Here is a 12,056-nt window from a genome sequence, read left to right as displayed (position 1 = left end):
ACTTTATATGAGACATAATTTTATGACTTTTTTGGAAACGTGTCCTAAACCTATAAAAACGATATACTTAAAATGAATACTTTTTTTCCAATAAACCCGTCTAATTTGTTATTAAGCACTATTTCGAATGTCGTCAAAAGTTTGTGAGATCGTTCTACGCCTTTTAAAAGAAATGGTTCAATACATATGATACAAAGATGTACTGAAAAGTATGTTCATAAACTAAACTGTGAGTGTATCCATTTCCGACTATTCAGTCATGTCCCTTCGTCTGGCTGTTGTAATCTTCAAAGAAAGTTTCATCTCAAATCTTTCCACAGGCAGGTTAGGTTCGTTGACGAACTATATTGGACTACATCATAATATATACCCCTTATTGACCGATCACATAATGAGAAATCTTCTGTGGTATTGTCTGCATGTCCGTCTGTTTTTCCATGTTAATTTATGTACAAAGTACAGATCGCAATCATCTCATCGTCTTCAAATATGAGACAGACATCTTTTTTATAACCTCCACCATAGGATGAGGGTATACTAATTTCGTCATTCTGTTTGTAACACCTCGAAATATGCATCCAAGACCCCATAAAGTACATATATTCTTGATCGTCATGTCATTTTAAGTCGAACTAGCCATGTCCGTCTGTCTGTCGAAACCACGCTAACTTTCGAAGGAGTAAAGCTAGGCGCTTAAAATTTTGCACAACTACTTATTATTAGTGTAGATCGGTTGGGATTGAACATCGGCCAAATAGGTCCATGTTTTGATAAAGCTGCCATATAAACCGATCTTGGGTCTTGACTTCTTGAGCCTCTAAAGGGCCCAATTCTCATCCGATTTGACTGAAATTTTGCACGTGGTGTTTTGGTATCACTTCCAACAACTGCGCTAAGTATGGTAAAATCGGTCCATGTTTTGATATAGCTGCCATATAAACCGCTCTTGGGTCCTATCTTCTTGAGCCTCTAGAGGGCGCAATTCTCGTCCGATTTGACTGACTTTTTGCACGTAGTGTTTTGGTATCACTTCCAACAACTGTGTATGATTCAAATCGGTTCATAACCTGATATAGCTGCCATATAAACCGATATTGGGTCTTGAGTTCTTGAGACTCTAGAGACCTTTCCGATTTCCACTTCAAACAACTGCGCTAAGTACGATTCAAATCGGTTCATAACCTGGTATAGCTGTCATGTAAACCGATCTTGCATCTTGACTTCTTGAGCCAATAGAGCGCGCAGTTCTCATCCAATTTGCACGAGTTGTTTTATTGTGACTTCCAATAACCAGTATGACGCAGAGCGGTACATAACCTGATATAGCTGCCATATAAACCGATCTGGGATTTCGACTTCTTGAGCCTCTAGAGGGCGTAATTCTCATCCGATTTGGAAGAAATTTTGTACAACGGCTTCTCTCGTGACCTTCAACATACGTGTCTAATATGGGCTGAATTGATCAATACAGCTCCCATATAAACCGATCTTCCGATTTTGCTTCTTGAGCCCCTACAAGGCGCAATTCTTATCCGAAAGAACTGAAATATTACACAATGACTTCAACAATGTTCAGCATTCATTTATAGTCCGAATCGGACTATAACTTGATATAGCCCCAATAGCATCACAGTTCTTATTCATTCTTTGTTTGCCTAAAAAGAGATACCGCGCATAGAATTCGACAAATGCGATCCATTTTGGAGGGTATATAAAATTCGGCCCGGCCGAACTTAGCACGCTCTCACTTGTTTGAGCTAGAGGCGAAGCCTATTGAAATTGATTTGGAAATTGCTCCCATAGGTATGTTCGTCCGATTTGGACTAACATTGAAAATTATAGAAATCGGTTCAGATTTAGATATAGCTCCCATATATATGCATCACCCAATTTTTACTCCTAGAGCCTTGGACAGCGTATTTCATAACAGCTTTTCTCAAAATTTTACACAATATCTTTTTTATGACTTTTAATAAAGCTCTTAAATATATTTTTGTCCTATCTCGACAAATACTGCAATTGATCATTTGTAACACGATCCTCACAACATTTGGCACCTTATCAAAATTTTGCACATAGCTTCTCCTACCAAAATATATACGGATATTCGGAACCGGTTCCGATTTAAAAATAGCTTCTATATGCAATATTGCTGATTTGTTAATCGATCATGACGAAATTTGGCAAGATGGTTTCTCTTATGACTCTTAAGATCACTGGTGAGTTTCAAAGAAAATTGCAATTTTCACTTTTAAGTCCTTTGCAACGATTTATCAACGATTTTCATAATAATTTGTACAGCGATTTTCTCTATGGCTCCCCACAATATGTGCGAATTTTGGACTAAATTCTTCACATAAAATTTAAGCAAATTTTAATTTCAACGCCTAAGTCTTCGTAACCAATATGATGAAGGATATTAAACGGTCGTCTTTGCCAGTCCTTCCTTCTTGTTCTTACTATTTAAATTTGGAGCATGGAAATTGAAATTTATAACTTGACATATCTTTATATATACTGACCTAGCAAATATATTGGGACGCCCTTGGGTAAGCATTTGAAAAGGACGAGATTCAGTGCAAGTGGGTCTGACATTAGAGATAAGACAAAGTGGATGGCATCAACTTCAACTAGGCACACTCGAGCAGACAATAAAATGGAGAAAGTTGATTCTTAGACTCTGGAGAGAAATAAGCTTCGTAAAATATATGGGCCACGTGCTGTATGATAACTTGATTCCGGATTTTTATAAAAAATCGAAATTTAGCAATCAATTATTTGGAATATGCGTTCGCATTTTGCATATATGCCTGCAGAATCGAAGTTCTGAAGCCATTATATGATCAGAGAATGTGTTTCCTTGGCATTGGCGAGGAGATGGAAACCAATTAATTCATTTAAAACATCACGGGAGCACCAAACGGTTTGGAATTCTGTGCTCCGATTTGTTTAATTTACAACTGTAGTCTCAGAAAATCAGCGGTATCGAGTGGAGATTCTCAGTGAGAGGCCTGCCAACACCGACTCTTGCCTAAATACTAACTGCCTATGACACTCGATATGTCAAGGCGAGGTATTGGCGCCTTTAAATAACCAATAACTATAACGTACTTGCGGCGCTCGTATGTATCGGAACAAGCTTGATCACCTTGGAGATTGACGAGGACCACAAACAAACGTAGCGACATTAATAAAAATGAGGTCGCGTGTGCGACATTTTCATGCTACGCGGACGGATCAAAGATAGAAAAGAGAACTCGTCTAGGCGCCTGTATTGAGAAACGATAGACCGAGTTCTGTTTGCACTAGCTGATCCTAGCAGAAATGCGTCAGGTGGTACGGTTTTAATGCGAGATACGAGTGCAAATATCTTCTCGGATAGTAAACGGCACTTAGGGCCATAACAACCAAAACGCTAGGGCCAAAAATATTCCTATAGACTAAGGAGGTAATTTATGCCTTCTCTGAACATGACATTATCGTAATATTTAAAAAACAAGTAAAAGCGTGCTAAGTTCGGCCGGGCCGAATCTTATATACCCTCCACCATGGATCGCATTTGTCGAGTTCTTTTCCCGGCATCTCTTCTTAGGCAAAAAATGATATAAGAAAAGATTTGCTCTGCTATTAGAGCGAAATCAAGATATGATCCGGTTTAGACCACAATTAAATTATATGTTTGAGACCTGTGTAAAATGTCAGCCAATTCGAATTAGATTTGCACCCTTTGGGGGCTCAAGAAGTAAAATAGAGAGAACGATTTATATGGGATCTGTATCGGGCTATAGACCGATTCAGAACATAATAAACACGTTTGTTGATGGTCATGAGAGGATACGTCGTACAAAATTTCAGGCATATCGGATAATAATTGCGACCTCTAGGGGTCAAGAAGTCAAGATCCCAGATCGGTTTATATGGCAGCTATATCAGGTTATGAACCGACTTGTACTTTATTTGAAATAGTTGTTGAAAGTAACAATAAAAAACGTCTTGCGAAAATTCAGCCAAATCGGATAGAAATTGCGCCCTCTAGAAGCTCAAGAAGTCAAGTCCCCAGATCTGTTTATAGGACAGCTATATAAGGTTATGGACCGATTTGAACCATACTTGGCACAGTTGTTGGATATCGTAACAAAACACGTCGTGCAAAATTTCATTCCAATCGGATAAGAATTGCGCACTCTAGAGGCTCTAGAAGTCAAGACCCCAGATCGGTTTATATGGCAGCTATATCAGGTTATGAACCGACTTGTACTTTATTTGACATAGTTGTTGAAAGTAACAATAAAAAACGTCTTGCGAAATTTCAGCCAAATCGGATAGGAATTGCGCCCTCTAAAAGCTTAAGAAGTCAAGTCCCCAGATCTGTTTATATGACAGCTATATCAGGTTATGAACCGATTATAACCATATTTGGCATAGTTGTTGGATATCATAACAAAATACTACGTGCCAAAATTCATTCAAATTGGATAAGAATTGCGCCCTCTAGAGGCTAAAGAAGTCAAGACCCAAGATCGGTTTATATGACAGCTATATAAGGTTATGGACCGATTTGAACCATACTTGGCACAGTTGTTGGATATCGTAACAAAACACGTCGTGCAAAATTTCATTCCAATCGGATAAGAATTGCGCACTCTAGAGGCTCTAGAAGTCAAGACCCAAGATCGGTTTATATGGCAGCTATATCAGGTTATGAACCGACTTGTACTTTATTTGACATATGTAGTTGTTGAAAGTAACAATAAAAAACGTCTTGCGAAATTTCAGCCAAATCGGATAGGAATTGCGCCCTCTAAAAGCTTAAGAAGTCAAGTCCCCAGATCTGTTTATATGACAGCTATATCAGGTTATGAACCGATTATAACCATATTTGGCATAGTTGTTGGATATCATAACAAAAAACTACGTGCCAAAATTCATTCAAATTGGATAAGAATTGCGCCCTCTAGATGCTCAAGAAGTCAAGACCCCAGATCGGTTTATATGGCAGCTATATCAGGTTATGAACCGATTTGAACCATACTTGGCACAGTTGTTGGATATCACAACAAAACACGTCGTGCAAAATTTCATTCCAATCGGATAGGAATTGCACACTCTAGAGGCTCAAGAAGTCAAGACCCAAGATCGGTTTATATGGCAGCTATATCAAAACATGGACCGATATGGCCCATTTACAATACCAACCGACCTACACTAATAAGAAGTATTTGTGCAAAATTTCAAGCTTCTAGCTTTACTCCTTCGGAAGTTTGCGTGCTTTCGACGGACGGACATATCTAGATCGACATAAAATTTCACGACGATCAAGAATATATATACTATATGGGGTCTCAGACGAATATTTCGAGTAGTTACAATCAGAATGACGAAATTAGTATACCCCCCATCCTATGGTGGAGGGTATAAAAATCTTACAGGCGGCCACCAATAACATGAGATGGTGTAGTGTCAGCGCAAGAACGTCGAGGGTGAACATTTTTATGGACAGTTAATTCAAAAAATTTTAAATCAGCATCAATAGTTTGAACAAAAATAATGTCTTTTCTGTTTTTATTAACAACTTGTCATTGTCCGAATGATCGAAATTGCCAGTTTATTAAGCAAAAAGTAAGTTATAGTTAAAAGAGATTTTAAACCCATTATAATTTTTTTGTGAATAAAGGCGTTAAATTTTATTAAAAATTATTTACGAAATACTACCGTAATTGGAAAATAATGGACGTCAAAATTAAAAGCGTGGTGAATTTCCGTACATCGTCTCCTCTGGTTAGAAAAGATTTCCAATTAAGCAATTCGTAAGTTGCCAAAATGACCGTGTTTAATTTGCCGAGAGCATATACAATAATTTGAGCCAAGGAACAAGAACTGGCAAACATCAATGACACTTCCGATAGTTAAATTTTTGTTCCAATATCGATAGTTTCCAGAAACCCATGGTACGACCAAGAGTATCGAGATGCTACTGAAGCCAAGAAAGCAGCATATAGAGCAACCCTGCAATCAGTAGCAACGCGCTAGATGAAGAAAAGAAAAGAGGAGAAACGTCTATTCAGCAAAAAGAAAAAGGAAATGGAAAGACGTGAGTGTGAGAGTATTGAGATATACAGGAGTCTGAATGAAGTCCGAAAATTCTAACAAAGAAATAAACATCAAACTGATGGCTTTGGTGCAGGCACATCCTCCTGCGGAGACAAAGAAGGTAATCTGATAACTGACACAGATAACATGCTGAGGATATGGAAAAAACATTTTACCCAACTTCTAGTGTCCGACGTTGGCGGCGAAGAGGATACCGCAGAACCAACCCCTGATGATGGCATAGAATGTTTACCTCCTAGTTAGAATGCGGTTCAAGTAGCAATGACCCGACTAAAGAATAACAAGGCAGCAGGAGCCGACGGGTTACACGCTGAACTATTTAAGACCGGAGGCGACACGCTGATAAGGCGTATGCATCAGCTTATCTACACAATCTGGCTAGAAGAACGCATACCCGATGACTGGAACCTCAACGTACTATGCCTGGAACCTCAACGTACTACAAAGGAATAAGTCTCCTCCCCATTACATACAAAATACTCTCGAGCGTACTGTGTGAAAGATTAAAACCTAGAGTCAATGAGATAATTGGGCCCCATCAATGCGGCTTTAGACCTGGTAAATCCACCCTGGTCCAGATATTCACACTGCGCCAAATCCTGGAAAAGACCCGAGAAGCACAAATCAACACTTACTATCTCTTTTTTGACTACAAAACCGCCTTCGATCCTTTACGTTTAAAGGTATTTCAAGCCATGTCTGAGTTTGGTATCCCTGCAAAATTAATAAGACTCTGCAGGATGACACTTGCTGATACGCGTTCCTCAGTAAGAATATGAATGAATCTCTCCATCCATTTAATACCAAACCAGGTTTCAGACAAGGAGACAGCCTATCGTGTGATCTCTTTAATATCCTGTTGGAGAAGATTATACGAGATGCAGATGTGAATAGATACGGCACACTAATCACAAGAGAACACATGCTACTCGCCTATGCCGACGACATCGATATCATAGCTCGGTCACCGGAAGTAGTAACTGCAGCCTTTGAAAAAATCGAAAGAGAGTCAGTGAAAATGGGTCTAGCAGTAAATGGAGGCAAGACGAAATGGATGGTTTCAACTCCCAAAAAGCCTTGCACAACCGAGCAGATAAAGAAAATGGAGAAAGTTGGAACCCACAACTTTGAGACAGTCAGTAACTTTATCTACCTCGGCACTGCCGTAACCGAAACGAATGACACAAGTTTTGAGATTAAGCGAAGAATAATACTGACAAACAGATGCTACTTTGGACTAAGTAAGCAGTTTAGAAACAAGGCCACCTCTCGATAGACGAAGATTACGCTATACAAGACACTGATACTACCCGTGCTGTTATGTGGTTCTGCTGCATGGGTACTTGTGAAAGCAGATGAGGCAGTGCTTGGAGTTTTTGAGAGAAAGATTCTTCGTAAAATATATGGACCAGTTTGCGTTAACGGAGAATATAGGCGACGTATGAACCACGAGCTGTATGACGACGATAGCATAGTTACATACATCAAAATACAACTTCTGCTCCAGCAAAGGAGTCTTTTCAAGGCAAACACGGTGGTACACGCAAACCGGGAAGTCAAACCCCGATGGAAAGAACAAATGGTGAGAGACACCTCGAAACTTGGTGTCAGTGATTTTAAAATGAGCGTAGGAGAACGAGGCGCTTGGAACGCTATTCTACGTTCGGCTAGTGGAACAAATATTCTGTCATAGCCAATTAAAGCAAGGTAAGTATCGATAGTTTCTTACACTATGGGTAAATTTAATATTATGTTGTAAAGTTGCCATTTTTGATAGGAAATTATTGGATAAACCAAAAATTGCTTAAAAATTGAGACAAATTTACGTTCTAATAATAATCATTACATCACCTGTTTTAGGTGTGGGAAATTCCAACTTTGGTTATAGTACCTCAGACCAAACTTTGTTAGGCGCTTTTAATATAACCATGATAGAAGACGAGTCAACCAATCTCTCAAATAAAGCTCGAGTATAGCTGATTGGCTGATGTACAGGTAACGAGGTAAGTATTCAAATCTCGGCCCGATCGAACTTAGGCCTTTTTACGTTTTATTTAAGAAAATATTTATATTTCATAATATAATCGAAACTATCGAATAAAGCAAATATCGATAGTTGTCTGCTATACTATGAACGGCCACCCTATGTAATTTTCCATCTCAAGTGATAGAGATGCAGTTGTGACCGCCGATGGTCGCTTTCCAATCGTTTTTATCGAGGCTGGCATAGAAGTAAATGCAACTTATTATCGGGAAAACATTTTGGAAACTGCTTTGGAGAAGTGGGCTCGTAAACATTTCGGTCGTAGACCATGGATGTACTAACAAATCTAGGCACTGTCTCAAAAAGCATGTCAAAGCCAATAATGGTTAAGAAATCATGTTCCACACATCATTTCGTCCACATGCCGATCCAATGGACTTTGAGTTACTAATAAATTATCTCATTATAGGTAACCCACTATTTTTATATCCACCACTATAGGGTAGGAGTATGCTAATCTTGTCATTCCGTTTGTGATAAAAGTATATATGTTCTTAATCATCTCGGCTATCTGAGTCGATCTAGCCCTGTCCGTCCGTCCGTCTGTCGAAATCACGGTAGCGGTCGAACGAGTAAACTAGCCGCTTGGAATTTTGCACAGATACTTAATATTGATGTAAGTCGTTTGGACAGATACCTCCCATATAAACCGTTCTCCAGATTTGACTTTTTAAGCCCCTGGAAGGCGCAATTTTCGTCTGATTTGACAAATTGGTCTATAACCTGATATAGCTGCCTTATAAAACGATGTTACGCTGAACGCCTGGGTTCGAATCCTGGCGAAAACATCATGACAATTTTCAGCGGTGGTTATCCCCTCCTAATGCTGGCGACATTTGGGAGGTACTGTACCATTTGGTATGATAGCCATGTAAAAACATCTCCACAAAGGGGTGTCGATGCGACACGCCGTTTGACTCGGCTATTAAAAGTTTGTTTGTTTGTCGGTTTGTTTGTTTGTTCCGTATAGACTCGTAAACGGCTGAACCCATTACCTTGAAATTTTCGCAGATTGTTTAGGTTGGTCTGGAAGGAAACATAGGCTATAAAATTTGTTGATATCGGGAGGGGGGGGCGGACACTCCCCCTTACCTCAAAAGTACTACCCAAAAATAAAAATGAACCGATCGGGACAATATGGCATTCAAATGAAAGGTATTAAGGAGTAGAGTACGAATTTCATAATAAAAGTTGGGTCCAAGCTTCAAAACCCCTTAAAATAGGTTTAATAGTCGATCATGACAATATGGGACTCAAATGAAAGGTATTAGAGAGTAGATAATGAATATGACATTAAAGTTTGCTTTCAGTTTAGGTGGCGCTTTTCCTCCTAAAGATACATAAAATGACAATATGGGACTCAAATGAAAGGTATTTGAGAGTTAAAAACGAATTTGATGTCCAATTTTGGAGCCAAGTGTTTTGGGTTACGCCCTAAAGAACCCCCTAAACGGAACTTCATTTCCGTTGGGAATAAACAACGAATTTAATATCTATTTTCAGTGCAAAGTGCCGATGGCCGTCCCAGCCCCAAAACACCCTCCAAACGGTTCATATTTACCGGCCATGGCAATATGGAGCTCAAATTAAAGAGATTTGGAAGTGCAGCACGAATTTGATAACGGAGTCCACCGTAGCGCAGAGGTTTGCATGTCCGCCTATGACGCTGAACGCCTGTGTTCGAATCCTGGCGAGACCAACAGAAGAATTTTCAGCGGTAGTTTTTCCCTCCTAATGCTGGCAACATTTATGAGGTACTATGCCATGTAAAACGTCTCTCCAAAGAGGTGTCGCACTGCGGCACGCCGTTCGGACTCGGCCCCTTATCATTGAGCTTAAACTTGAATCGGACTGCACTCATTGATATTTGAGAAGTTTGCCCCTGTTCCTTAGTGGAGTGTTCATGGGCAAAATTTGCAATTTGCATATCAAAACCTGAACCGATGCGGCCCATTTACAATCCCAACCGACCTACACTAATAAGAAGTATTTGTGCAAAATTTCAAGCGGCTACCTCTACTCCTTCAAAAGTTAGCGTGCTTTCGACAGACGGACGGACATGGCTAGTTCGACGCATATTTCGAGGTGTTACAAACAGAATGACGAAATTAGTATACCCCCATCCTATGGTGGAGGGTATAAAAAAACGTGTTTTGGTATGGAAATGAAAACATATGATAGCTGTCAAATTCCGCTCGCGGAAGAATTACAAATTTTAGCGGCTATTCCGAAAGCAGAATAGAATACCAACTCTAAGTGTATAACCTGATATAGCTCTTATATAAACCTGTGTCACGATTGTCCTTGTTCGGTTCGTAGAAGCTTTAATTTTTGCTGGTTTGACAGAAGTTTGGTATATAGAATAAAATTATGCCCTTCAACTAAATGTAGTTTGTAAACATTTTTAGCAGAATCCCTAGATTCGACCCGGCCCGGAAATTAGCACGCTCTTACTTTTTAATCTTAGGTATTCCAACGATTAATAAGATTTTGATTACTAGTATTTCAGTGGGTAATGACATGCGCTTAGTTAGTTTTTGATGTTTGGAGGAAAGGGCACGCGATGTTTCGTCAGTTCACAAAAAAGCTGAGAGGTTGATTTTCGCACCAAGTTCGATTATAAAATAACAACTATGTTATTTGCTCTCTGCGAAGTGCCTATAGTCTAGGTCTTTCAACAGGATACGAGAACTCGTCATAATACCAAACACACACACACAAAAAAAGTGTTTAACAGAGAATTCAACCAGAGTTATGCTGTACTGGCCACAGCATTATAAAATTTGATTAAGAATTCCAAAAATGTAAACAATTTTGTAACGTCTTAGATAGCAATGCTTTAATTGTAGATACCTACCTTTCTAATTCCGGTCCATTGGCATTGTTGAAATTATCCATAGTGTTGGGCATTTACGTTGTTTTACAGTGGTACTATAATAATTTGCCGGATGCACACTTTGTATACACAAAACAATACAAATTTGCCAATATTTTGTTAAGAGAAATGGACTATTTAATTTTTTTGTTACGTTGGTTACACTAACTATGTTTAGGTAAATTCTGTTTTCTATAGTAAATACGTTTACGTTTACTGCCTTATGAAATTTTTCTTGAATCTCTTTAATTTTTATGGATTTTTTTATAGCATAGGTATATTCCTCATTAGCTCCATTTTTATTGAGGATTTATTTCATTTAATTGCATTGGAGCTTTTAAGACAAATCTTGTTTGTATGATCTCTTCTTTTTCATAATTCTTTTGCCATTTCATTTCATTTATTTCTTCATTTGGCTATTCTTTGTTGATTTATTAATATTAATATAGTTTTTTTTTAAATTTATTTCGAGTTGTTTTCAATTTTATTACTTCCCGGATTGGTTTGGACACACTTCACTTGAACGGATGATGATGTTGGTGTAGTCATGTTGATGCTGCTGTGGGTTTGGATTATGATGGTGTTTCAACGCTTTTGTCGATTTAATGATCGATCTTTAATTATGATAGGCAACTGATTTGGCCACTCTTAAGCACTAGATAACTTGTTTGGACCCTTATTTATGGCCCCTCGATGCTATCCGATGGCATATTTTTTATGGGTTTCGTGATGAAGAACCGTTTAATATTCCACATTAAATGAGCATTTAAACATTTTATTTGGTTTTACGTTTTCGTTATAGCACTTTCGTGGAATGATTTTTTTTTTTTGTTATCAATTCCTTCATTGGGCTCGTCCCAAACGGTTCTGGTAATGAGCGAAATATTTCTTTATTTAATGCACTTTGTTGGCCATTTGGCCAATTTGAAGGAGAACACACATACAAATTTCAGCGAATAAAAGGAGACTAACGACCTCATCACGGGACACATTCACTCTCGAAAAGAAGGGAAAAAGGATGACAAC

At 38.6% G+C, this 12,056-nt stretch overlaps 1 protein-coding gene across 1 annotated transcript in view; it reads right to left on the bottom strand.

The window, feature by feature from the left end:
* LOC106085256 (protein prickle) overlaps positions 1-11,703 on the bottom strand; it is a 571,237-nt gene extending 559,534 nt beyond the window's left edge. Inside the window, exon 1 of the mRNA XM_013249412.2 lies at positions 11,013-11,703. Within this exon, the coding sequence (XP_013104866.2) occupies positions 11,013-11,065 (53 nt within the window). The 5' untranslated portion in view covers positions 11,066-11,703. The remainder of the gene's footprint in view (positions 1-11,012) is intronic.
* Positions 11,704-12,056: the final 353 nt, after the last annotated feature.

Source organism: Stomoxys calcitrans, chromosome 5 (genome assembly GCF_963082655.1).
Source record: "Stomoxys calcitrans chromosome 5, idStoCalc2.1, whole genome shotgun sequence".
Taxonomy (NCBI): Eukaryota; Metazoa; Arthropoda; class Insecta; order Diptera; family Muscidae; genus Stomoxys; species Stomoxys calcitrans.
Note: the sequence above shows the minus strand (reverse complement) of the source record. Positions and strands in the feature narration are given on the sequence as shown.